At 40.9% G+C, this 27,851-nt stretch overlaps 1 protein-coding gene and 1 long non-coding RNA gene across 2 annotated transcripts; one reads left to right on the top strand and one right to left on the bottom strand.

The window, feature by feature from the left end:
• On the bottom strand, positions 1 to 27,095 carry LOC113963234. The gene is made up of 3 exons (XR_003532697.1): positions 27,048 to 27,095; positions 2,356 to 2,685; positions 1 to 553 (listed from the first exon to the last, which is right to left on the bottom strand). It is a non-coding gene; the product is annotated as an uncharacterized LOC113963234 (long non-coding RNA).
• On the top strand, positions 4,626 to 19,277 carry HIF1A (hypoxia inducible factor 1 subunit alpha). Its single transcript, XM_027674197.1, has 13 exons — positions 4,626 to 4,816; positions 5,568 to 5,713; positions 5,815 to 5,899; positions 9,061 to 9,173; positions 10,272 to 10,474; positions 11,946 to 12,052; positions 12,238 to 12,385; positions 13,234 to 13,454; positions 13,640 to 13,920; positions 14,427 to 14,549; positions 14,778 to 15,172; positions 18,872 to 18,998; positions 19,160 to 19,277. Exons 1-12 carry the CDS (start codon positions 4,768 to 4,770, stop codon positions 18,933 to 18,935), a joined length of 1,935 nt encoding a protein of 644 aa, XP_027529998.1. The 5' UTR covers positions 4,626 to 4,767; the 3' UTR covers positions 18,936 to 18,998; positions 19,160 to 19,277.
• Positions 27,096 to 27,851: the final 756 nt, after the last annotated feature.

The raw sequence follows: 27,851 nt of genomic DNA, 5'->3' as shown, positions 1-27,851 counted from the left end.
AGTCTGAGTTATATCCTTCAGCTTGAGCTCTTGGTTCAGCAGCAGTGAATCCAGGTCATGAAATACCCTTTTGCTCCGGGTCTCTAACTCAAATAACTTCTGGAACTCAGATTTTAATCTGCTATTGCATGTAAACTTCACTTATATATAGAAAGTGCCTGGTACTGAGTTTAAAGGGGTCAGTGAAACACTGCTTTCTGTGAGTTATAGGGATAATGTACTTAGGATTGCTCTCTGCTTCTGTATTCTGGTGGCAGAAATACAAAATGGAAGTGGATGTCTGGCACTGGAATTGTGCAGGACAAATCATACCTGCAAATTTGTGCAATTTCCTGTCCAGCACTGGCGCTTCTGATATTTTCACTGCATGTACAATCACTCTTCAGCTGAGATTTTCTTCAGGTGTTTTTATTCTGTGCAAGACTGACACCAGAAGGTTCTAATACAGCTCTCAAGCTTGGGGGTTGTTTTAAGGGGACTTGGTTCCATTTCTACAGAAGGGTATTTCTGTTGTGAAGATCATGAGTTCTACACAGGGGCAGTTCTGAAAAAACTGATAAGAGAAGTGATAGGATTTATTTAAACTGATTTTGTGGCAGTTCACATCTTGCTGTTTAAAGTCCTCTCCCTTGAGCTTCCTTTTTTCTCCCCGAGTTGAGAAAGTGCTCACTTTGGCAATACATTTTCTTTACAGGAATTCAGCATCATTTAATTGGCTACACAGAAATTTGTGGGCAGCTACATATGCTGAAGTGTGTTTTTTCATTTACTTTATGCAACAGTAAGTTACAAAGCTCAGAGTAGTTGCAACAGTAAAGGATTTTTTTTTCCTTTTTTTTTTTTATTTGGTGGCATTCAGTGTTGAGGCAACAATGACTTCATTTGGTAATTAAACCTCATTTGTGAAAGACCTTTTCCCTATTAATTTGATCCATTAAAGAAATGCTCTTTGAAGCTGGTAGTTAATCTTCCTATTTAAATGGCTGGGTTTTACTCAGATTGGTTACAGCTTTGGTTTAAATAGCAGCTAAAAATAGCAAACTGTTGTGCTGTACAGTTTAAACATCTATCTATAGTAGTAGCCTTTCTAGAAAGGAAACACGTAGTAAAAGGGAGAGGAGACGCTGCTGCTCGGACAGCGCTGGTTGGGACCAGCATCGTCCTTTTCCTTGGATTTTGCCCTTCTCCCAGTCAGGCAGCTCTCCAGCTGGTGGCACTTGAGGATTTTACTCCAGGATTAATTTTTAACAGAAGCACTATGAGCTCGATTTAACCTGCGTTTCGGTCGGTAATTAATGATTCCACTGTTGTGAGAAGCTTTAACTCTTCCTGTTGAAGGCTGCTGTTAATTGTGCTAAAACCTTGCAAAAATCTAGAAACTACCCAAAATACTTTCAAGAACATTAGGCTGTCAGAAAGAAAATACAAGGGCTGAGAGCCCAGCTTGTGAGGTTACCATCTATTTTCATCTCTTGAGTTGTCCTTCTCTACGTGTCTTGTGTGATTCACACAAGCCTGACAAACCTGTGGCCTTGGAGTGCACTCATTGCCAAAGCAAGGAGGGGGGTTTAACTTAAAAGTGTCTGCAGTTGAAAAGGAAGCCATGACAAAACTGCAGGCATCTGGGTGAAGAGAAACCAGTTACTTCAGTAATTCTCCCTTGAGCTTCTGTTGTAGGATGAACTTTCTGCAGGTGATGGGATCTTGAATGAGTGGCTAACAAAGAAAAATCAGAGGTATAAAGGTGAATCTGTCTAAGGCAGCAGAATTGCTTGGGCTACTGTCATGATTTCAGCTGGGATAGAGTTAACTTTCTTCCTAGTAGCTGGTGCAGTGCTGTGTGTTGGATTTAGTATGAGAATAATGTTGATAACACACTGATGTTCTAGTTGTTGCTGAGCAGTGCTTACTCTGAGTCAAGCAAGGACTTTCCAGTTTCCCATGCTCTGCCAGTGAGGAGATGCACGAGGAGCCAGGAGGAGACACAGCCAGGACAGCTGACCTGAGCTGACCAAAGAGATATTCCAAGCCACAGAACGTCATGCCCAGTGTATAAACTGGGAGAGTTGGCCGGGAGGCGCCGGTCTCTGCTTTGGGATGGGCTGGACATCGGTCAGTGGGTGGTGAGCAATTGCACTGTGCACCACTTGTCTGTCTTGGGTTTTGTTTCTCTCTCTCTTTTTGTTGTCCCCCTTATCATTACAATTATTATTTTATTTAAATTATTAAACTGTTCTTATGTCAGTCCATGGGTTTTACCTTTTTCCAGTCCTCCTCCTCCTCCCACCAGGGCAGGACAGGTAGTGAGCAGACAGCTTTGTGGTACTTAGTTGTGGGCTGGGGTTCAACCACGACAGTTACCTTGAAATACCTTTGACAAAATTGAGTTTACAGTGAAATCTGTGGTCTGAGAAAGAGGAAAAAGAGAATTCAGGTGTTTTTTCACCTCCACCCTTAGTCTTCCATCATGAGAAAAGGTACTTGAGGCCTGGCTTCAGTAAGAAATGTTTAATCCGTGAGGTTAAATAGCTAAAATATTTTTTCAGTATTGTTAAAGGTCAGACTTTTCGTAATGGCTCTTTCTGGATATACCTGTATGTCAGGAGCCTCAACCTTCTCAGACCAAGATATCCATGACTAGAGCAGGAACATCTGTTGTCACAAGGAAATTGAATGTGAAGAAATCTGCAAGATGGGGAAATATAGTCAGATATTTTAAGCTACCCTTCTGAAGGACTTGAGCCTATATACACAAAACCAACAGAACTATTGTATGTCCAGAGTTTTTTACAACTGTAATTCCCATAAGTTAGTTTTCCAAAGATCTTTGTTATTATTATGTTGATTTAATAATGTTTCTTATTACACAAAAATAGTATTTCTGTAATCTCGTGGCCTGATTTTGCCACTAAAGGAGAAAACATCCTGTTCTTTGCTCTTATAAAACTTATGACTATGAAAATCAAGCCGCTAATGCTTCCTTCTGCTAGCAAGGGCAGGAGGCAGAAGGGGAGGACAGTGGGATTGGGAATGGGTGGGGTTGCCGTACAGTTTTATGAAGTTGGAAAAAATTAAGGTAATTGTAGAAGAGATTCTTATGGCTTACTCTGTCTTTATCGTGGATTATTAAGCTTCTTTCATGTTTCAAGAAAAATGATTCTTTCATGTTCCGTGCTTCCAACGTCTGTTTTAATAGTATTGTCGCTTGCATGTTTCTGCACAAACTAAGAAAGTTTTTGGCTGTTGTGGGTAGGACAGCAGGTAAAGGTCTGAAAACGTGTTCTTTTGGTTATGTATTTGACTACTTACATTGAAGAGGGGAGATTTATATTAGATATTAGGAAGAAAATCTTGAATGTGAGGGTGGTGAGGCCCTGGCACAGGGTGCCCAGAGGAGCTGTGGATGACCCATCCCTGGAAGTGTTCAAGGCCAGGTTGGGTAACACTTGGAGTGTCCTGGCCTAATGGAAGGTTCCTGCCCATGGCGGGGGATTGGAACAAGATGATTCTTAAGGTCACTTCCATCCCAGACCATTCTGTGATACTATGCCTGGTTCATTGTGTCCCAGCAATATTAGCCCATGAATCGCCTTGCTCTATAATTTGTGGTACCTCTCACAACATATGTGCTAGCTAAAAAGTGCTTTGGCACAGATCTGCAGACCTGACTATGCGAATTTGGCAGTGATAGTACATGGCTTTCAAGTCTAGTGAAATTTGAAAAAAGTAATTTGTAAACTGCAATTGTCTTTTGTATCAGGTGTGTGCAAAATGGAGATAGGGTGCCTTCAGAAGACATAAATGTATAAAAAGAAAAATGAACAAGAAAAACTTGGAGCTCCCATCTCAAAATGTTTAGTTCAAAACTCGTGATAGATGCATGAGGGAGATGTGAGCCAGTGTGGGTGCTGGGAAAAGGGGGAATTATCCGTGTTACCAATGGACAGTCTGAGTTGTTTCAGTGCTTGCTCTCAGTAAGCTCTTCTTTACCTCATGTGTTGTGGGGGAGGCAAGTCTACAGAGGCCATGGAAGGAGAATGAGGCATTTTCTGAGTTTTCCAGTATAGGGGAGAATATGGAAGGGGCTATACTGGAGAAAGAGTGAACCCTAGAATCATCATAGAATCATAGAGTAGTTTGGGTTGGGAAAGAGCTGGGAAAGGTACTTTCTGGATCACTTGAAAAGCAGGATATCTCATACTAAATCAGTATCCTTGTTCTTCTGACTTGTGAGGTGGGCTTTGTAAGGACGGTAAAAAAAGGATGAACTTGGAGAGTGTACATGAGCTGGAAATGACCTATTCTGTAGTATGCTGAATGGACTTGAGGGGTTAGGAAACAGGATTTGAAGGCTGGAGAGGCAGCAGTCAAGGTATGAGATAAGCAGGAAGAGTTCTGAGTATGTACATGTCTGTTTGAAGAACTGATCCTGCTGGAAGACTCTGTAGGTTTGAATTCAGTCCTGGCAGAGCCCAACCACGGCAGAACTTGATACAATTACCCTTTTAAACTGAGGTTTTAAATTATTCAACTTTGATAACTGCTTAATTGGACAGCTTAGTTTCAAATTTAACTTCCACAGAGAACTCTTGCTTCCTATGCTAACCCCAAATTTGTTTGTTTAGGATTAGCTCTGAACGCAGAAAAGAGAAGTCAAGGGATGCGGCCCGGTGCCGAAGGAGCAAGGAGTCAGAAGTGTTCTATGAACTCGCCCACCAGCTGCCTCTGCCCCACACCGTGAGCGCACACCTGGACAAGGCGTCCATCATGAGGCTGACCATCAGCTACCTGCGCATGAGGAAGCTGCTGGATGCTGGTAAGGGAATGATGGGGCAGAATCCCATCCTATTCTAGTGATCCTGGTTGGCTCGTCACAGCTGTAGTGCCGTTTTCAGTCACATTTGGTGCTTCTCCCAGAGTTAATTTCCTTCCTGTATTTGTTTGTTCCAGCTGTGCTTTACTCAGCTGTAGGCAGTTGGTGCAAGGCTGGCTGAGCTGACTGTGGATGTATCCCCTTAATATAAACTGCAAGGAATATTTTTGTAATCTGTGCCCCACTGAAGGTGAAGTTAGCTGAGGATGTGTTGTCTCTGCAGTGACACCTGCCCATGCAACTGCAGGAGTATCTGAGTGAGGTTATGAACCAGTGCTGTGGGTGCTGTACTGGTTATTTGCACATCTACCTTTAAAGTATGGAGGAGTAAGTTCAGTAGCCAGACTCTGAAATCTCTCCCAGCAAGCCCATGAGTGAAGTTTGTAATGCCTTTTTGAGATAATGCCTTTTTGACATAAATGGTAATATTTTTGCCATGTAGACTTTCTCCTTAAGGTGGAAGGTTTATTGCTTAATGCATAAAAGCACAGAGGGTTAACTTCACTCTGGTTTTCTGTGATTTGTGATACCATTACTGGAGCTTGAAGAACTGATCACTTATCTAAATGAATTATACTGGTTTTGAATGGTCCTGCAAGATTGGCTTCTTGCAGAGTGGTGCCAGATGTAATTTCTGATGGTAAGGGAAGAATGGGTGGTGTTTACTTAAACAGAAATGTGTGACTGCTTGCAGGTGAGCTGGAGACAGAAGCCAAAATGGAGAAGGAACTGAACTGTTTCTACTTGAAGGCTCTTGATGGATTTGTCATGGTTCTGTCTGAAGATGGGGACATGATTTACATGTCTGAAAATGTGAACAAGTGCATGGGACTCACTCAGGTGAAATACTGACATTTCCTAAGACTGTTTCAAATCTGTAAAAGCTGTTCCATTTTTGTATATGTGAAGTTAAACACCCATATACCTCCTATTTCTTGCAGTTTGAGTTGACGGGGCACAGTGTATTTGATTTCACTCATCCATGTGACCATGAAGAGCTGAGAGAAATGCTTACACACAGAAATGGTGAGAAAAAAGAAAAAAAATCAATTTAATTTACTTATGTTTAGTTCCTGTTGGCATTAATACAGTTGGATATCTGCCAGAAAATGGTTTTGAGTGAACAAACTAGTGTGCTTTTCTGCTTAAATCTCAAAGTAAACCTTGTTGAGAGATACTAACAACAGAAATAACCAAAATGTTTTGGCAATATCCTAATTATAGGAAAAATGAGACTTCATTATTACTCTTTAATCTAACAAAATGAATGACTAAAATGGAGTTCTTGAGGGTTGAAAGAATTCAAGTGCCTACAGGAATAAAATTAAAGGTAGGTTAAATGAGAATGATTTTAAGCAATTACAGTAGAAGGACATGGAGAAGTTCAGTTGGTGCATTTGTCTTGGTCTGGGCTTGCCTTTATAGGACAACTGAAAAGCAAATGCTTTCTTCCAGAAAAGTGTGGTGGTATACTTAAGACACAAAAAAGGGATACTGTATTTGAATTTTAGGACACCAAAAAACAGATTGGGGAAGACTTGAACAACCCCAAAAAGGGCTTTTGGGTTGATGCTTCTGTGCACCCTTTAGTTGGTGCATGAAATTGGTATCTTTTCACAGACTTCTGACTCTCCTTTTCTCCGTCTGAGGGAGCAGAACACCGAGTTCACGTGTTCTGCATGCTTTTGAATTTAACAATTGCCCATGAATTACTGCTTTTATGTCTTCTAAAGGTTTGATAATGACTATGAAGACTTGGCAGCCCATCTGCCTCCAAACAATTCTGCTTTACTCAGTAGTTAGAAGTCTAAAATCCAACCTCTATAATTTCTGTTTCATCAAACAGGGGTTATATGGACTCTGAATCCAGATAGTGATGATTTGCTAAACCTGACCTCTGCTTTCATGTAGCACTGTAAATCAGAAGTCTTATGTTGTCATCCTACTAATTGAATGGAAGAGACCTGATAAGATAACATAGCACTAAGGGCCCTGACTTTGGTTTTGGAAGCATTTTGTAAACTTGTCTGCCTTTACTACTGAAATATATTTCTAAGGCTAGATTAGATTCTCCCCAGCCCCCACTTTTGGAATACAGTAATGCAGTCTTAGGGCTGGGGAAACAACTTCCCTAAAGCAGTTTAAAAAAACTGGTTTTGTTGCAAAAGCTTATTCTTAAAAATGTCATCTCGCTGAGTTTCATGCAAACCCAGCTCTAGCATGTCTAAATTGGCCAGACTGGAATAAGATGTCTGGAAAGCATTATTACAAAAGCTGTTTTGCAAATGAAGTTGGCAGACAAAAGTCTGAATTACAGTAATAATAGTAGATTTTTATATTTATTAGTATTCCCAGGTTGCATTCTACTGCACCTCTTACATCAGTGGAATTATTTTGGTTTTGAATTGAGTATTAAATATTCCCCTTTGGGATTGTATGAGTGCAAGTGAATATGAATGTGATTGGCAGAAACAGAACTGCGTTCTCATTTTATGAAGCTGCTTTTTAAACTTGCAAAGCTGGTGATCTTAAAAACTAATCCCCGATGCCGAATCAGACTTGAGAAAGTTGCTCCATCTTTTACAGTTGCTTTGTAAAGCAGAGCCTTAAGCATCAGGGCTTGCTAACAATAATGTTGTGTGACCTTCAACTATTGATTTCTAGATTGGTTTAACTCTTTTTAAAAACATATTGAATTAAAGAAGTTTTGGTTGTTTCTGTGAACTCTGCTTTAGTTCCCCTGCTCCTTATTGAGGATATTTTGATGTGGCCTAAAATGGGCTTGACCCCGTTAGTCTTTGCCTCCACTAGAAGCCATAGACAGTGTAGGTATTGGGTTTTTAATGTTTTTCTAATGAATTTTGTCATACTAGTAGCTGCAGTGCAAGCCACCCTGAAGAATTTCATAGCTACTATTATCTGTGGAGGATGAGAGCAAGTTACCATATAAACTTGTACCAGAAGCAAGGTCATAAGTTCTAAACTTTCCCCTCTGCCGCGATTCTGTCCTTGCTCCTTAGCAAACCTCAGCAAACTGGCTCTCCCACTGCTCCTTCTCCTGGGTGCTTTATTTCCTTCTTCCACCCATTGTGAGCTGCTTGCAGCTCTCCTGATACCATCAGTTACATTTTTTTTGCCCACAACAGCATAACTAGTAATTGACTCTGAAAGGATCTCCCCTGTAAAAGCAAAATCTTAACTTTAAGCCTGCTGGTAGCACGTAAGGCTAAAAAATTACTGCTGCTAACCTTGATTTCTATTAGGGTTTCTTGATTTTTTTTTCTGCCCAAGAATGCTAATAATGTGTTTAAAAACCTGGTCCCTGTTTACTCCAAGAGTGTAAATTGCCGTGGAAGTATTTGGTTGCATGTAAACAGCAGAATTGTTAATTCTGAATTGAAAAATTTAAAGCTACTGCAGTCCTGGAGAGCTACAGGCCCAAAAGGTATTTGGTTTGAACCTGAATTACTGATGCATTTCAATGGAAACCAACTCAACAGGGCTTCTCATTCTGCATGTGCTTTTCTTGTCCACTGCCATAGCATTAAAAAATATTTAATTTTCAGTCAATCTTTTCCCCCCATCCCTTTTTCCTGAAATCTGTGAGCGTGGAGTTGGCTACAAAAACAATACTGATCTTAAAACATTGAAACTGGACTGCAAAAGCCTCTCCTACGAGGACAGGCTGAGAGGGGCTCCAAGAGAGCTGGAGAAAGACTTTGAACAAGGTCACGGAGTGACAGGACAAGGAGGAATGGCTTCTAACTGACAGAGGGCAGGGTTAGATTGGATATTAGGAAGAAATGCTTCCATATGAGGGTGGTGAGGTCCTGGCACAGATTTCCCAGAGAAGCTGTAGCTGCCCCATCCCTGGAAGTGTTCAAGGCCAGGTTGGATGGGGCTTGGAGCAACCTGGTCTACTGGCACGGGTGTTGAAACTAGATGATCTTTGATCTCTTCCAACCCAAACCATTCTCTGATTCTATGAAACTTCAGGTTTTTGTCTCCATGATAGTAAAACTTGTTCTGAAAAGTATTATTATCAAAAATGCTGTTAGGCTTATCAATCTTTTTAGTTTATTTTTTGAGTCCTCTCCTAGACTGAGAGTTCTCTAACATGCTGGGGGATTTTTTGCACCATGATGATCCAAGAGCTTAAGAACTGGTTTGCTGTCTGCTTTTGCCAGGTCCTGTGAAAAAGGGCAAAGAGCAAAACACGGAGCGCAGCTTTTTTCTCAGAATGAAGTGTACACTGACTAGCAGGGGAAGAACAGTGAATATAAAGTCTGCTACCTGGAAGGTAACTAACGCAACGGAGTATTTACATAATTTGGCAGCTTCCTCTTCAGATGTCATAACACTATATTTCAACATTTTTACTTCATGTAACGAGCTTGAGTTTCACTAAGTACTTTATAATTTAATGACTGTGCTTCAATATGCTGAATTTTAATGCTGAATACATCACAGAGGTAACCGAAACAATGTTTTAAAATTAGTTTTTCAAGACTCTTCTAATGAATTTTCCATTTTAAGTTAGAGGTAATTTACTTACAAACAATTGTAATTACTAAATACGTTTGCATAAAGCCTTCTCTGGGAAAAAAATACTTGACACCACTTATGCTGATCCCTGATTTCTTTTGATTTGACACTGAAAATGTGACAGTTGAGGTCTCTCTGAAGGACTTCAATGCCATTCTTTTCAAGCTGCTGGCTCTCCCTTTTGTAACAGTTGGAACAAAAAGAGGCCAGCCTGATAACTTTCTGCAGTGAATGCATTTTCTCCTCTGCACAAAAAGTAACCTTTTACTGTATCAAGTGCATTATGGCTCACAGTTCTCTTTTATAACTTGAATTTCATTACTCTGGATCAAACAACTTCTTTGCTGCTGTCTGTGAACAATTTCTGCTTCAGAATGGTTAAAAGAAAACCCCACAAAATGCAAAACTTCTTGTCTTTTGAAGGAAATATTGGATCCCTAACATCACTTCTGCAGAAAATCTAAAATGGAGGTTGCTGCCATTACCATAACGTTCAAATTTAAACAGCAAGATACTTTTGCTGAGGCAGTTGCTTATCAGTGTCATTACTGTAACTTTCAAAGAGCAGCAGTTCACAGAAATGCAGCAATTTTTGGTGTTGCCTCATGCAGCATTGAGGGGAAGGAGCTGACACTCTGTGTGCCCATCACAGGCTGTGCGGTGTGGGGAGGAGAACAACTGCTCTCCTGTAGCCATCCCTCCATCCATCCCACAGCACTGCTCCTTCCTCTGGCTGCTACCACATCGAGGGGTGGGGAGGGAAGGACTTTGCTCTGGTGTGCTAATGGCAATATGAGTGTGTTGTCTGGCGGACAAGAACCTCGTCTCTCTTTAAAATACAACTTCCCCGTAGGTGCTGCACTGCACTGGACACATCCGTGTGTACGACACGTGTGGTAACCAAACTCACTGCGGCTACAAAAAGCCTCCCATGACGTGTCTGGTGTTGATCTGTGAACCTATTCCTCACCCATCAAACATTGAGGTCCCCTTGGACAGTAAAACGTTCCTCAGTCGTCACAGTCTTGATATGAAATTTTCCTATTGTGATGAAAGGTAATATATATATAATTTATACTCTAAAAAATAATTAATTTGGCTAATGCTTGCCTTGTACATTTACATAGTCTTTTTTGATTACTCAATTCATCTCCCCAGTGGAATCATTGGTGGGATACTTTGGCTTTTATTGAATGATCAGGATACTTTCAAAGCCAGATTTTTAAATCTAAGGAGGATGAAGGGTTTGTTCAAGGTCAGATTGGATGGGACTGAGAGCAACCTGGTCTAGTAGAAGGTGTCCTGCCCATGGCAGGATGTTGGAACAAGGTGATTTTTAAGGTCCCTTCCAGCCCAAACCATTCTGTGAATAAATCCTTTGCCTGCTGTTAACTGCCTGTTCAAACTGGTCTTTACTACAGTGACAGTGATTAAATTGAAATGGGAAGATTCTTCCAGACACTGAAAAAACAGGAAGGTTTTACGTTTCTCAAATATGGGACATTTCTGGTGACTGAAAAGAGTGTGTATGTAATACTTGTCAGATGCATTTTATTGCTATTGCTTCCCCTCTCCCTTCCTCAGGAGGTCAGTGTTTGCTTTCTTCACTCGAAAAAAAATCCAAAAGTTCAGCTGTATTTTTAATGCAATACATCTGCTGTTGAAAAATGAGATTTTTGTGTTTTGGTACAAATCAGTTGTGTAAGCAAACACAAAAGGCTGATTTTGCTATCCTCTGGACACTTAGCTTGACAAATTTGATAAACTCAAGTGAAGGAAATAATCAGCTGTGAGGTTTTTTGTTGTTTGGGGCTTGTTTGTTTCATTTGTTTGTTTTTAATTTAGTGTTATCTGTTACTGCCTATTTCCTTTTCTTTAGAACAAAAGTGAACTTCTAGTTAGTTGTTGCAATTAGATACCAAAAGAGGTTAGTGCAGGTTATTTCTCTCCTCTGCAGGAATTACCTTTCTAGGACTGATGGTGTCACATAAAAGGTACTTATTTGGTCACATTCTGCATCTGGAACGGGGCAAAATGCAAGCGCTGCCCTTGTTAGCACTGCCCTCTAGAGACTGAAGAAATCCCATTTTCCTTAAAAGCAGGCAGTGTTTGAGGGGGAAGAGTAAATCTGATTTCTCATTTCTCTTAGTTGCAGGTTTAAAACTGTTGAAGTGTGTCGTTGTCATTTTATTAAATTCTCTTATTTGCCTAAGCTGGTCTGTAAGTAGCTGGTCCACCTTGAAGCAAAAAATTACAAGTGTCTAGAAAGCAGGGATTTGCTTAATCCTATCCCACTATAAATACTCGGTGAGAAGTAGAATCCTGTGCCTGCTGAAATTTCTCTTTTAAAGAGGCATAAAAATAGCAATTTATTTCAAAACGAAGAGTCCTGGTAAAACGTAGTTGCTGCTGGTGTGCGTGGAAGTGACTCTTAGGGATTTTTTAGATCTGCAAGCATCCACATGCTCTAGTATTTGTGCTTGTCCGTGTCTGCTTTTATATAGTCGTTTTCTCCCTTGTTTTAAAGAATTACAGAGTTGATGGGGTATGAGCCAGAGGAGCTCCTGGGCCGCTCAATCTATGAGTACTATCACGCACTGGATTCTGATCATCTGACCAAAACACACCATGACAGTAAGTGAAAAGTGAATTTAAAGTCCTCCAGCTACAGGGGATGAGAGACAGCACTGGGGGAAAGCAGCATCAGAACAGGAGCTTTTTTTTTTAAAGTGCATATGTGAATCTGCAATGGATGTTTACCTTAAAAGATTTTGGTTTTTTCTGCATGTAATTAAAGCTGGTGTCCTTTCTGTTTTTAGTGTTCACAAAAGGGCAGGTGACAACAGGGCAGTACAGAATGCTGGCAAAACAAGGTGGCTATGTCTGGGTTGAAACTCAAGCAACTGTTATATACAACACTAAGAATTCTCAGCCACAGTGCATAGTGTGTGTAAACTATGTGTTGAGGTAAGTTGAGTGGACCTTGATGTTCTTTGTCATCATCTTTATTGAAGACAAAGTCAGGTTCTGATAGAACTACATCTTTTTTTTTCAACTTCCTGAGAATGCCATCCCCTGTTGAATATGTTATGATATTACTGTTCCCTAGAAATTAAATTAATTTTTGCTTAGAATACTGCCAGTCCTAGGATTAGAAATTATATTTGAAAACAAAACACGTTTTGGATATAGTGATGAGTGTAGGACCAGCCTATTCTATACTGTCTCACTGTAAGCATTTGAGCATTTGTGTGCTCAAAAAACTCTCTAATCTTTGTCTGAGCAGTTAATTCCACTGTGGAGTCAGAGCAGCAGTAATGGTGCCTTTTGTAATCCCATTTATCTTTTTCTTCCTTAGAATTCCTCTTTTAATTGAAAGCTTCAACTCAAAGCAGACTAGCTGACTGTTTTTCTGCAATTGTATAATAGTCCTAAATTAGCTTTTCAAAACTTTAGTGAGTGTACCAGTATCAGTCTATCAAGATATTGCATGTTCATAAGTAGTTTAGGAAATATCTTTTTTCCCCTTTTTTTTTCTATCTTCCTTAATGCTTTCAGAAAAGCATGTTTATTTTTGTTACTTTTTTTGATGGCCCTACAGTTAGTACTTGCTTTGTCTGTTACTTTTGAGGAAAGAACGAGTAAGAAAAAAAGAATTTTTAAAGCCCTTATCCTGGTAATTTTGTGGGATGTGTGTGGTGGGGTTTTTTGTTTTGTTTAGGGAAGGGAAGTGGGTTTCAACTTACAAAACTGTTAAGCCAAAATTTATTTCTTTTAGCTGTTCTTTAACAGTCATCTTCCTCTCTGTCTGACAGTGGAATTGTTCAGAAGGACTTAATTTTTTCCCTTGGACAAACTGAGTGTATGCTGAAACCAGTGGAGTCTCCTGATATGAAAATGACCAAAATATTAAATAAAGATGACCTGGATGATACCAACAGCCTCTTTGAAAAACTTAAACAGGAACCAGATGCTTTAACTGTGCTGGCCCCAGCTGCTGGAGACACAATTATCTCTCTAGATTTCAGCAGTAATGGTGGGTGTGTGTTTAAATTGGAAAGCATGCTAATTAGCAAAGTTAGTGTTTTAAAGTAGATTTCAAAAAATAACCTCCCAGTACCACTTACCCAGTGGTATTTCAGCTGCTGTTTAACTTTATTGAGGCCCATAGACACGCACAGTGCTGTTACTTAGGTTGATGGTTTCTTTTAATTTTTATAGAGTCTGATGAACAACAATGTGATGAAGTTCCTTTGTATAACGATGTAATGCTCCCCTCATCCAGTGAGAAATTGCAGAATATAAATATGGCAATGTCCCCACTACCTGCCTCTGAAACTACAAAGCCACTTCGTAGCAATGCTGATCCTGCACTCAATAGAGAAGTTGTATTAAAGCTGGAGCCAAACACAGAGCCACTCGAACTTTCTTTTACCATGCCTCAGGTGCAAGAGCAACCAACCAGCCCTTCTGATGCAAGTACCAGCCAAAGTTCACCTGAGGTTAGTTTCGTAATTTGGATATGCTGTCATTAAAATGTATGTGCTGTTGGGGCTTGTGGGGCAAATCTGGTTAAGGATGCAGCCGGGACAGGAATTGGGAATTATTTCTACCTTGTGACTTAAGCTCACACCATGATCTGAGGAAACAGATAAATTTTCATATCTTTTCATTAAAGTGAGTCTTGCAGACACATGCAATACCATCTGATAGAAATGAGGAGAGCTTGGGATTGGTCTTTTTAGAAAAGAATGATTCAGATGCAACTTCCTTAAACAGCAAAGTAGTTGTAATAAGTTACTGTAGAGGCTAATTCCAGGTTCCAGATAGTGCTTCCCAAGTGGGGTAAATTTGAATGTATACAGGCAAGTGTGTTTTCCCTTCCCATCTGAATTTCGTGCAACTAAGTTTGAAGTTAAATTAGAATGTATTTCAGAGAATCTGTAGATAACAGTGCAAAACGGTGTAATGAGAGAAACCTAAAACTGTGCTCAAAATGTCTTCACAGCCCAGTAGTCCCAACGACTACTGCTTTGACGTGGATAATGACATGGCGAATGAATTCAAACTGGAATTAGTGGAGAAACTCTTTGCCATAGATACAGAAGCAAAAAATCCGTTCTCTACTCAGGTAAAGTACAGTAACTTAAAATTTTTCATCATCACCATACTTATTCTGAATGTGCTTCTCTTTCTCCTTAGAACGTCTTCAGGAACTTTCTTCGTTCTTTATGTAATATTTTTATTAAAGTGCAAAAAAATAGTTAAAGATTTGGTGAAAGGAAGAGCCTTGATGAAGCCATAAGTCCTAGCTGAGATTTCTTCCACATTTATAAGTTTTACGTCTCGTCTTTTCCAGGAAACCGATTTAGATTTGGAGATGTTGGCTCCTTACATCCCGATGGATGATGACTTCCAGCTGCGATCCTTTGATCAGCTCTCTCCGCTGGAAAGCAGCTCTTCCAGCTCTCAGAGTGCAGCCACCATTACCATATTTCAGCAGACTCAGACGCCGTCAAGTCCTGCTGAGGAGATAAAGCCAGCGGTGGAACGTGCGGACGATGTGAAGACAATAATCGTCCCTTCGTCTCCTGTGCACGTGGGCAGTGAAACGAGTAGTGCCCCGGCGTCGCCTTACGGTGGGAACAGGAGTCGAACCGCCTCTCCAATCAGAGCAGGAAAAGGAACAGTGGATCAGACGGAAAAACCTTCTCCAGGAGCACCCAGCTTGCTAACAGTAACTCTGAATAAAAGGTATTTGAAAGCGCGGCTTAAGCCCTAGTGTGAGTTCAAGGAACTAGATATAATACACCTATAAATTCTGCCATGTGTTGTATGTTGTCTTCAGCATTCTGCTTCAAAGTAGGAATTGGTACATTTAAATTTGGACACTTCAAACAAGTCTGTGTTTTTTTATAGTAAACCTCCCTGAAGTTAATTTCACGGTAGCTTTTACATAAGCACCTTATGTAATAGGCAGCTACTGTATGCAGACTGTGTTCAGATTTTGATCTGCCTTGTACCTGACATGCAGCCTTTGGACAAGAAGGCAGTAGGCAATTTACAGGTAGTTGCACCCACACAGTATTTGTGGTGCTTTCCTTGTCCACTTTGTTAGAAGTAAGGGGCAGCTACAGTCCGTGCTACATTTATTGCTTTTAAAATGAGCCGTATTTTATGATGATGGACTGTGGTGTATGTAGTAGACATTTACCACAATAGAAAACTACATAAAGTCAAACATCAGTTTTGTGATGCATAAAAGATTTATCTGTACATAGAAATGTTCAGAAGAGACTTTCCCTCACCCTTCCCTCCCTTCTTTCAAAAGTAAATTGTTGAACTTTTATGCTTTTTTTCCTGCAGATTTAAAAATTTTTGTTAAAACTCATTCTGAGCTTCACAGCAAGATTAAAAGCTAACATTTGCTATGCTCATAGACAATGATTGTTGAAATGAGTCAATTTATGAACGAAAAGTAGTAGAGTTCATAATTTCAGTTCTGTGATGATGTGTATATTTAAGTGTCCACAAAAGAAGAATGGCTTGAGGAGAGTAGAAACGTCTTAACAGCCTGAATCAATTTTTCTTAGATCTACTGCACTGGATGAAGAACTAAATCCAAAGATGCTAGCTTTGCATAATGCTCAGAGAAAACGAAAAATGGAACATGATGGTTCACTTTTTCAGGCAGTTGGAATTGTGAGTTTTGTTTTACCATTTTAAAATATTCCCTTTTAACCTTGCAATTTCTGAAATGAGGCATCACTGCAGACTCCTGAGTTGAGCTGTTGATAAGCAATGGAATCTTGGGATCAGAAATAATTAATTGTTTGATAGTGAAATTTATATTTATATATCTATGCAGATACTCCAATTTTAGTTCTCTTTTACTGTCAGCTGTTTCAAAAGTGCCCTCTACACTCAAGCACATTTCTTGATTAGGTAGAAGATACTCTTCTGTGAACATATATGTTCTTCAGTAGGATATGCACAAATATAAGACATCACATTGAAATGTGTAATTGCTGTATTTATTTCATTTTTGAATTGAAATTCAGTTCTCATATTTGTCGATACCAGAGATAGTGTTCTTATGCTTCTTCCTATGTTTTCATTTTTCCATTAAGTCTGATATTCCTTTACTTAATGATATAACAAGACCATCTGAACCATGAGGGAATAGAATTCCTATAATAACTTAGCTAATGTCTATTACTACCACTCTCTTCCATGCACACTCTGTCTAGTATTAGTGTGTGTGATTTTGGAGTAGGTCATCATCATCTGTCCTAACTATTCAAAAGAAACTTTTTAGATATTCTTATATTTGTGTCACTCAGTTGGAGGTTGTCCAACTTGTTATTTTCTGCAGGGGTATTTTTGTCTCCATAATCTTTGTCTCTTGCTGTCAGTTCTTAGTCTTTTGAACCCTTGTGCTTTGCCATTGTACACTGTTCTCTCTCTTCTTGCCTTCATTGCAAATTTCCACTTCTGAAGTTTTGCACAGTTAAGTCTTACTTCCTCTACTGCAATGTAGCCTTTGAGATTCTTTGTTTCTCTAGTGGTCCATCTCCTAATTGTAGTCACCCATCATGTCTTACAGTGCAGGATTATTTTTCCTCTGAACTATGCATTATTCCTGTGCTAGTATTCTGCTTTGGGCATGAGATAAATCACTGTTTGTTGTCTTTATCATTGCTGTCCTCTAAAAGAGCTGTGAAAGATTTTATATGTCCAGTTTTTCTATGAGGCAAACACTTTATTGATTTTTTTCTTTAAATCATAATTATGCCATTGTTTTCATTTGCTAAATGCTTTGCATGTTGTTCTGTTGCTTCCAGAAGCCATGTTAGAATTCATAGCTCTGCAAGAACTTTTGTTGCCTTCCATTGCCCTTTGCTCATGCAGTGGTGCTACAGCTGTTGCAGTGTTGCTGACAAAATATTCAAAATAGCTTGGGATGTCATTAAATACACAAAACACAAGCAGTTCAGTATTAAGTGCTGTAACAGTTTTCAGTCTTACTGTGCTTAGTGCCAGTTTAATGCTTACAGGTTCAGACTTCATCCTTCGCTAAACCTTTTTCTTTTTTCTGTATCTGACAAAAGTGTTGTAAATATTTTGATGGTTTCTTAGAATCAGAAGCCGAATTTCCATGAAGCTGGGTCTTACTGATGTTATTTTAAGAAAGTGCTTTTGCTGTTTGGCTTCTTTCTCCAGAATGGATTTCTGAGAGGGATACACAGGCCTTTCACACTCGCAGAAGAAAAATGATGTTAAATCCAGGCTTGGGATGCACGCTATTCTGGAACTGTACAAACACTTGGCACAACTTATTAGCTTTAGGGAAGCAGGACATATTGTGCAAGGAGTGAAAAGGAGTGAAGACCAAAGTAAAGTACTCCTTTAGCTTCCTAGGAAACAGGAAAATTAGGCGAGGGCAAGATGTGTCATAGTCTGATTATAAAATAATGTTCTAAATCCTTACACTGGAACAGTTATGAGCCATGCCTTTCTAAATATGAAGGGCTGGATTGCATTCACAATAAAAAAGTGAACCAGCAACAATGTAGGTGACTGACCTCAGTATGAACTGCAGCTTCTGAGTAAACTGTACCTTCTATTATACATCTGTTCTTTTGACTTGCATGAGTGTTTTATAATCTGAAAACATGCTCTTTACTGTTTTAAGTGTTGGCTATAGTGGCAGGGTTCTGAAATACCTTCTCCTCTTGTTGCAGCAGTCAGTGGTACTAACAAGACCAAACTTTGCAGATTCAACTATTTCTGCCAGGAAACTTGATACTAAGACTGCGTTTTTTCCTTCCATCTGTTTCAGTGGCAGCTGCTTCTTCCTTATCCTAATTACATGAAGCCCTTACAGCTTCCTAATCCCCATATCTTCTGTGCTGCTGTCAAAACAATATGCTAAGGAGCCATATCTGCAGTAGACTGGCTTAGGATGCATTCCCCACAAGGCAATAACTGGAGTGCAAGCAGAATTCACATCTTAAATTTAGATAGAATCGACCTACCGAGGTTCCTGAATCTCCTGTCTATACACTGTTAATTCCAGTGCAGAAAACCATTAGAGACTCCAGTGTAAACCTGATGCTTACTCACACCAGAGCAGTGCTAATTAAATGGGTGTGTATGTGTACATGTACACGCTAATCTTGAGCGTGGTAACTGGTGATAACCAGGATTTAGTAATTGTTTTCTGTAAGGGAAGTAAGATCTTGAAATCTGATTCAGTTTTCATTTAAGTAATTTTCAAGGTTAGTGGACTTGTAAATACGTTTCTCCCCAAGTTCTGAACAAAGGCCACTTTAAATTGTATCAGTGCCTACATTAGTAACAAGTGACGGGAACTGTTAATTTGGAAGAGGGATGTGGAGGGATAGAAAGATACAGTATTCAATAAAGAAGATTCAATTTATTTCTTTCTAGGGGTCTTTATTCCAGCAGACAGGAGACCGTGGAGGAAATGCATCACTTGCTTGGAAACGTGTAAAGGGATGCAAAACGAATGGTCCTAATGGAGTGGAGCAAAAGACAATCATTCTACTATCAACTGGTTGGTATCTTCCTTTAATAGGCAGCGGGGGTGGAGGGGACTGTGTGAAAGAGAACTGAGTGGCCAAAACTATCCAAACTTAGCTCCTTATGAACAGCTCTGGAGGAGAGGTTAAGCATGGTGAATAAAGTGCACTTTTTCTCGTTCCCCTCCCTCTTTAGACATAGCAAGTAAACTTCTAGGGCAGTCGATGGATGAGAGTGGACTCCCCCAACTCACGAGTTACGACTGCGAAGTAAACGCTCCCATACAAGGCAACAGAAACCTGCTACAGGGTGAAGAACTGCTCAGAGCTCTGGATCAAGTTAACTGAGCTTTCACAAAACTTGTTCCTTTTTTGGACACTGGTGAATCATCACCTAAAGCAGTCTATTTATATTTTCTATATCTGATTTTAGAAGCCTGGCTACAGTACTGCACTAATTCAGTTAGTTCAGTTTTGATCCCCTTTCTACTTATTTTGACAGTCTTTTTAATATGTTCTTTATGTAACAATAACTCAAACTGTAGTGCATTTTTATAATTCTTTGGTACATACACTTTTAAGTCCATTACATTTAAAACACACTTGCAATAGCAGCTTTGAAATATGCACCTAATTTTAAAAAAAATATTTATTTTTTGGCTGGGGAGTTGGTCACCAAAACTTACCATTAGTAAAATGTCAACACAGGAAAAACTGGCAATACTTCCATGCTGCTTTTCACAGGTAGTTGGAAGACTTGTGCTCTCTTACTCTTTATGTTCAAGTAAGTTTTTTATTTTAATAGTTTTTATAAGAAACAACAATGCTTTGCAGCAGTGCATTGTAGCCACAATCGCACAATATATTTTCTTAAAAAATACCAGCAGTTCCTCATGCAATATATTCTGCATTTATAAAAACTAGTTTTTAAGAAGAATCTTTTGTTTGCCTATGAAAACATGTTTAAACCTGGATTATGTCATTATTTTAGTCACGTTGTAATATAAATTGTTCTTAAATGCTGTCTTACGCTTTTGACTTCGATGAGTGTGGTCAATTAGTCAAAGGAAAGGGTTTATCTGGAAAGGGCTAGCAGCATTTTATTTGGATACGTTCTCAATTTAGAGAAAGTTTGATGTTCTTAAAGTAGTCACTTTGCCAGCTTAAAAAAAAAAAAAAATCCCTGCCTGTAGTTGTTGAAGTTAATGCTAATATTGTGTATGATCTTAAATCTAAATGTTCAGCTTACCCTGTGTGGTATAGGTGATATTTCAAGCAGATTGTAAAACATCTTGCATTGTTAGCAAACTTTTATCTAGTACAACATTGAGTTGCTCAATATTTTGATGTTTTGGTTTTATGCACCTTGTTGCTATTAACATCCATATGTTTTCATGTAGATTTCAATAACTTGAATATATTTAGAAGCCTTTTTATTTAGAAATATATAGTTGTCACAAACATCTTATTTTCCTATATGTACTGTACAAAACCTTCATTCACTCATTCTTTTGCTCTTTGTGGTTGGATCTAACACTAACTGTATTGTTTTCTTACATCAATAAACTATATGTGGACCAGGCCCCCTTGGGGAGTGTGTTATCTGAGAGAAATGAGATAATTTATATTTTTGTTAGTGGTTATTGTTCATCCGTGTTCCCTTTTTAACTTAGAGTTGATTGGAAATCACTGCTTCCTTGTTTTGATTGTAACATCTCTGCGTTAATTATTTGAGCCTATTCAGTGCTCCTAGACAGTGTTGTACTACCACTCGCCAAAGACGTTACACTTCTCAGTCTGTTATCACACCAGTGAGCAAACTTGAAAACGAGGAGGCAGCATATTTGTGTTACTTTAGAGCAGAAAGATTCACCTTTATGAACAGCTTAAAGGCTTGTCTCTGGAAGCTTTATCAAGGTAACACAGGAAAGCAGGAAAAAGTCAAATTCACGGAGTGATCGATCTAAGATGGGTTTTTATCACAAAACTCCGTGATTAAAAATTTAAGCTGGTACTTGATAAAACTTGTTCTACATTCTTGTCCTGTTGACTCGGTGACTTTTCTTAGTTTGGTGTCATAAAACATGATGCTACTGGTATAACCCTGTATTGTGTAAATATGGTCAAGATATTCTGTGCATTCTCCAAACTATTTTAAAAAAAACTTATCTTGGTGTAAACTTTGGTTTCATTGCACTGCTTTGAAATCAATATAATAGTACATAAGCTTAACTTGTTCTCTAAAATGACTGTTTCACTGAAAGATGCACTACCCAAACTGCCACAACTGTATTAGGCCAAAAGGACACTATGAGCAAGATAAGGCATTGGCAGGAGACAGTTTTGCGTAGAAATTGCACAGAGAGGATAAAGTGTGTAGGGGCACTCAGCTGGAGCTGAAGCTTCCTGCAGAGAACGTTTTCACTATATACACCCGCCACTGATTAGTAAAGCAGCCTATACAGCTTACAAAGTTCTCTGGCTGAAAGCAGCAGAGCTCCTGCCTGCCTGGTGGGTGAGGTCTCGGGGCTGGCATTCTTTCCATGGCATTTCTTTCTCTGTCAGCAGTTAAAAGGTTTAAACAGTGAAGTCAGCTAAAGCCCCTGCTGTTGGGGCATCCCTGCTGCTTAGCTCTGCACGGATTGACATGGTGCTTTGGAGAGATAGTGGGGAGAGTCTTGCAGGCAGGTGAGAAGTGCAGCTGGGTTCTGCTTTTTTTACTGTCCCTGCAAGCTTTGATCTGGCTCGGTGGGTTGTTATCCCTTTGCATCTCCCAAGAGAAATGCCACACCATCCTGCTTGATGGTGTTCTGCTGCTCTCTTGACCATATTTTGGAGGAACCTGACCTGTTTGGATCTGTCAGTTCCTCTTCAGTGTACTTTAAGAGGGCAGTTAAGTTTTCATAGAGAAAAGTCCATGTTAAAAAGAGGGGGGAAACTGAAGTGACCCACGTGATTTGTGCTTGTGAGCCTGCTGGAATCACAGAATGGTGTAGCTTGGAAGGGACCTTAAAGATAACTTCATTCCAACAGTACTGTCATGGACAGGGACTCCTTCCACTAGACCAAGATGCTCAAAATCCCATCAAACCTTGCCTTGATCATCTCTGATCTTAGTGACAGCAGCTGTGGATTTAAGAGAGCCAGAATCTTTCCAACTCTCACGTTTTTTACTATGCATAGTAGCCAGGAACAGCATTTTGTTTACTGGGATGAACTGCAGTAGCTGTTTTGGTTTAGTCTAGGGAAAAAAAACCCAACCTAACAAAAACTTACCAGACCTCCTAGAGACAGTGAAGAAGGCTTGGAAAAGTAATAGTAATTGCTCTAGCCTTGCATGAGCTTTGGTAAATGCAGATGCCAGTTTGCAAAGCTAGAAGTACAGCTTTCTGTTGCTTTTTTTGTTTGTTTCTGTTTTACTAGCTTTTTTTTTCCCCCTGTTAAACTACCTTTTTTTTTTTCCCTTAGACTCCAGGAATACACAGTCTGATTCTAAACGTATTTTGGAGGGCAAGGTTCTAGAATAAATTGCTTCCTTAATGTTTTTTATTGATTTTGAATACTTTCTTTGCTGCCTTGCTGCCTTTTTTAAATGTAGAGGCACTATGTTAGAAATTAGGAGGAAATTCATGACTGTGAGGGTGGTGAGGTACAGGCACAGGTTTCCCAAGGAAGCTGTGGGTGCCCCATCACCTTGGTATTGTCCAAGGCCAGGTTGAACAGGGCTTGGAGCAACCTGGTCTAGTGGAAGGTGCCCCTGCCTATGGCAGGGGCTTGGAACTAAGTGGGTTTTAAGGTCCCTTCCTACCCAGACCGTTCTGTGGTTCTATGATTTATCCTTTGCCATTAGTAGTTAAGAAGAAACTGTGGGTAAATACAGTGTTTCCTCCTGCATATAGAACATGCTAGATAATGTGGAAATGATAAACTGAGGAGAATAACAAAGTTAGCTTCCTGGTTTTCCTGACTACAGCAATAGTCAAGCCAGGGTTTCTTCAGGGCACAGCACAATTATTTTTTTTACTTATGAATTCTAATTGATGTTTTAATCATCAACAGTGATGATTTTGCTAAAAGGTAAAGGAATTTTTAAACTAGTATTTATGATGATATTGTTCATTCCTTTACCCAAATGTAGTTGCAGTAGCAACTGTGGCTTCCCAGAAGTCACTTAAATCTGCTGTCCAGTAACTTATCTTGGGTGTAGTATACTGGGTAAATTAAGGTCACCTGTAGTCCAAAGTACACCTTTCTAAAATACTTTCCTCTCACCTGGTGCAACTGGCTTGGACCTTGGTGATCTTTGAAAACCTTTGAGTGAAATGGAAGCAACTTACTATTAAGTTTCCTTCCTTCAGTGTCTGTGTACGCACATTAAACTCTCACAAAGTAATTACTGAATTAAAGAATCACAGATTAGGGCCAAAAAGAACAATTTACACATAACACTAGTGACAATTTAAAGACTTCAGAGCTTATTTTGGATGAAATTATCAGCTCTGCTTGCAATGAAATACAACTGTAGGGTCAAAAAAGTCTGATGATTACAGGTTAAGCTATTGCATATTAATTAGTAATTTTTCATTATTTAAAGAGCTCTTTAATTAAACAGCTAAATGATTGTAGCTAAAGGCAGAACTGTGTGGGTTGTTCCACCAGTATCTGTTGGCAAGTGTTCTCTGCTGTTACACTGCTGAGTGAACCTTTTGCAGTGGGAGCTGGGAGCATCCTGCCACTGTCAGCCAGGCTGGACATGCCCCAGGTCAGCCATCTGTTCCCATTCCCACTGATGAGCTGCTCCTGAGCAGAGCACGCATCTCACTCAAATGTCACTGCACTTAAGCACATTATTCAAACTGTAATTGTTCAGCATGGAAATAAACACTTCACAGGCCAGGAATACTTTGTAGGAAGACCATTTTTTTCATAGGAATTCACATGACTGAGTATTCAGCTTTCATTAAAAATACTGTTAGCCATTAGGCACTTGACTCCCTGGAAAGCTCCATTCTGGAGGAATAATGATTTTTGATCCAAATTCTAGAAATGAGTTGTCATTTACCTTCTGCTTCCCTGTTTACCTTGAGCAAGTTACCAAAAAGTTAAAGAGTTTGCTACTGGATTTATACAGTACAGTAGATTTTGTGAATAATAGCAGTATTCTCTCATGAAGAAGTGGTATATTTTAATGGAATTCTTTTTTGGAACCAAGTACAACGTATTGCAATTGATATTTCTCTTGAAACATTTTGACGTACTTGTGACTGTATTTCTTTTTGATTGTGTAACAGTATAAAATTCAATAAAAGAGAGGGTTTGTTTCTAATTTGTGACATCTGTGATCTTTCTGTTCATCCCATTTCCTTGCAGTAAAAGATGGAGGTGGCAGCCCACTTTAAAGTGAACTAAATAACCACTGTGCATAAATAACTGAAACTCCTTGCAGGTTCAAGATCTTACTGACTGCTGTCAGAAACTTGGGCACTAGATAGACATGTGGTCACTTTCCCAAAAGCATTCATATATTTTATATTAAATATAATATAAACATTATATTTATATATCAGCTGAATCCTGTTCACCTAAGGTGGTTATCCCACCTGTATTAAGCAGACCATGTGCATGAACAAAAGAGGCCAAACATGCAATTTAACAAGTTTGACATAGGGATGGTTTAGGTTTTCCTGCGGAAAGCCAAAGAGAGCGAGCGAGCGACAGATACGGAGCCAGAGGGACAGAGAATGTTTTATGAGACCTCTTTGAGTAATCACATCAAGAACACCCTTAGTAACAAAACAGAAACACCCTTGAATCCACCATCATGACTACAGGTGATTTCAGCTGCTGTCGGTACATGCAAATAACTTGACAAGGACTTGTGACTCCTGCTGTCCTGTTAAATCAATACCACTTCCTACTGCACAGACTAAAAAGATTTTGCAATGCTTTTGCTTGGTTGACAAGTCTGAAAGCAGAAGGCATGTGCAAGTGCTGTCACAGTAGAGTATGATCCTGTTATTTGTTATTAGTGTATTTGCACATACAGAACTTGGAATATGCTATTTAATAAAATATATCCATGATTTATTTTCATGAAAATGGATTAAAATATGATTTATTTTCTTGTTTTCAATTTGAAAATGTGTTCTAATACAACATATGAGATATTTAAAAAAAAGGAGTTGTCTTGTGCCATGTGCACTTGTAAAACCCCATTATTTATATATATGCAGGATAAATGGCTTTTAACTTGCAAGTTAGAAACTAGGAATTAATAGGTCAAACAAGATTTTATCCTTTTGTTTAGGAGTTAAATAAGAATATGAAGAAGACACAGTAACCAGCACACTCTTCCTTACATCGTCTAAGTTTTTAAAAATTTTTTTCTTTAGTTTGGAAGGCAGCAATTAAGAATTGAAATGTAGTAACGAAAAATCTGAAGGAGCACTGAAAACACACAGTTTATGAAAAAGAGTATTAATTAGTCTAAGAATTGATACTGTATTTAACTTTATATACCACATAAGGGGAATTATACGAAGAGACCCTGTTACTTGGTTTTATTCCTCTGCACTTTCATTCTTTACACTATACCCAAACTTTCTGCAAGGGAAGACTTACCACATGTTAACACGGGCACAATAGCCTCATCCTCACTACATCTTGCATCATCTGACACAATCAAAAGTGTGACAACACACAGCCCCAGCTGCCTTAGGAAAAAAAGGAAAAATTCCATATAGCGTTTCTTGAAACACCATCCCCAAGAAATCACCCCACTCACTGCATGCTTAAAATACAAAAATCAGAAAACACACTCAAGCTTTAGAAATTCAGCATCACTCCAGAGCCAGGCTCCTCTGCTCCCATCAAATTAAGGGTAACTCCTGTAACTAAATAGGGCTTGGCTTGAGCTGTAGGTAAGAATGAACTCACTCTGCGATGTGTCAATTTTAACTTACTTGTGCTTTGAATCCTTAAATCCACTGATGGGGGAGCACATTATATCTGTTTTCCCAACAGTGTTGTCATTCTGTTTTAAAATCAGTACAATCTGTTGAAGTCAGGGTCATGTACTGGATGAAGGAGGTCACTGCCCTACGTGAATCCAAATGATAAGATCAAAATGTCTTTTCGCAAAAAAACCCAACAACAAACAAACAAACAAAAACAAAAACAAAAAACAAACAAAACAAAACAAAAACGCAAACCAAACCTCAGCAGGTGCAGCTCTCCCCCTGCAGCTGATAAAACCTGTCCAGTTCACATGCAACAGCTCTGTGAATGCTCCTGTTCCTATAATCAATGACATTGGCAACCAGTGGTGCTCACAGGCAACAGCTGTTCACCCGATGGCCATTCATCTCCTAATAAAGGCCGCTAAAGGTTGGATTCCAGCAACCTCTTGGGAAATACAGTATATATGGAAAGATGCTTGCGTGCCTGCAGCACTGTGTGGAAGCTCCTGTCACTGTAGGAGCTGACAGCTTGATGTGCCCTGCCATAAGGAGCGACCTTTTGATCAATTAGTTGATGCTAATGGTGAACTGGAGAAACCACGGCACCGCAGCCAGCAGAATTTGACAGTCATTTTGCTATTTGAGAAAGCGAAATGTGAATTTTTAACCTGGTCGCCGGGCAAAACTCCTGCAGGTTTTAAATATCCCAAAGGCACCACACGCGTAACGCGCTCCATCCCATGCTTATTCCACACCTTCCCTACATGCTGTTTCTCACCCGTTAAGGATCCCCTTGCGCAGGGGCGACCTCCCACCAGCCGAGACCACATCCTCGTAGCCCCCAGGGTGCAGAGGCACTTGGATGCTCTCCTTCCAAGCCTGGGGACCGCTCCCGGCGCAGGTGCCGCTGCCCATCCCAGCTCCCACAACCCGCAGGCTGCCCGCAGCCCAGCCCTGGCCGCAGGGGCAATCACCGCAACGCCGCCTTGAAACACGAGCCTCGTCCCTAAAAACCCTCCTGGGAGCCTCCGGCGGGCTGCGGAACATCCCGGGCACCAACCGCGGCTCCCGCAGGAGCCACCCCACCACCGCCCGAGCAGTGCCCGCTGCTCGCCGGGTCCGTACTCACGGGGGCTCGGGGCTGTCTCCGACGCCGGGGCTCCTCGGGGTGTCCGCTCAGCCCCTCGGTGCGCGGGGGAGCGCGGGCAGCGGAGCCCCCTCCGCCCGCTCCGCGCCGCCGGCGAGGCCGCACCCACCCACCCTACGTGCGGCTCGGCAGCCGCGGCCCCCTCCCCGCCCGCCCCGCTGCCCCGGCCGCCTACGTGTGGCCGTGCATGCGGGGAGCGCCCGGCACGGCACGGCAGGGCAGGGCACGGCATCGCATCCCTCCGCTCGGGGGGGCGGCCGCCGGCTCGTCCCCTCTGCCTGTCGCGCTCGCTCAGGCGGAAACGGGGCTTTCCCGCAGCCGCCGGGCCCCGCTACCCGGAGGGGTTTTGGGAGGGGGCGGCCGCCGAGCATCCCCCCCGCCCGAGAGCCGGGGGGTGGCGGGGGGGCAGCGCAGGGACCGGTGGCCCTTGGCGGGCACCGCCGGCCGGAGCGTGGCGGCGAGTCACGTCCCCACGGCAGCGCGGCTCCGGGAGCCTTTCCCGTGGGGAACCCGCTGCTCCCGAGCCCGTCGGGTCGCAGCCCGCCGGGCTCGGTCCTGGGGGCTCCTGCGGGGACTGAAACGGGAGGCGCTGAAGCCCCGCTGCTCAGGAGCATCCCCGGGGTCCCCGGGGCTGTGGTACAGCGGCGCCTGCCCGAGCGGACCCTCCGCCGCTCCCTCCCGCCCGAACCATCTCCTGCTCCCCAGGACCGGCCAGGGATGCGCTGCTCGGAGGGGTTTTGTGCCGGCGGACCGGGCTCACCCTCCACGGCGGGGGCGAGCGG

The sequence above is a fragment of the Neopelma chrysocephalum genome, unplaced genomic scaffold, assembly GCF_003984885.1.
Source record: "Neopelma chrysocephalum unplaced genomic scaffold, ASM398488v2 Primary Assembly neopelma1_24, whole genome shotgun sequence".
NCBI lineage: Eukaryota > Metazoa > Chordata > Aves > Passeriformes > Pipridae > Neopelma > Neopelma chrysocephalum.
Note: the sequence above shows the minus strand (reverse complement) of the source record. Positions and strands in the feature narration are given on the sequence as shown.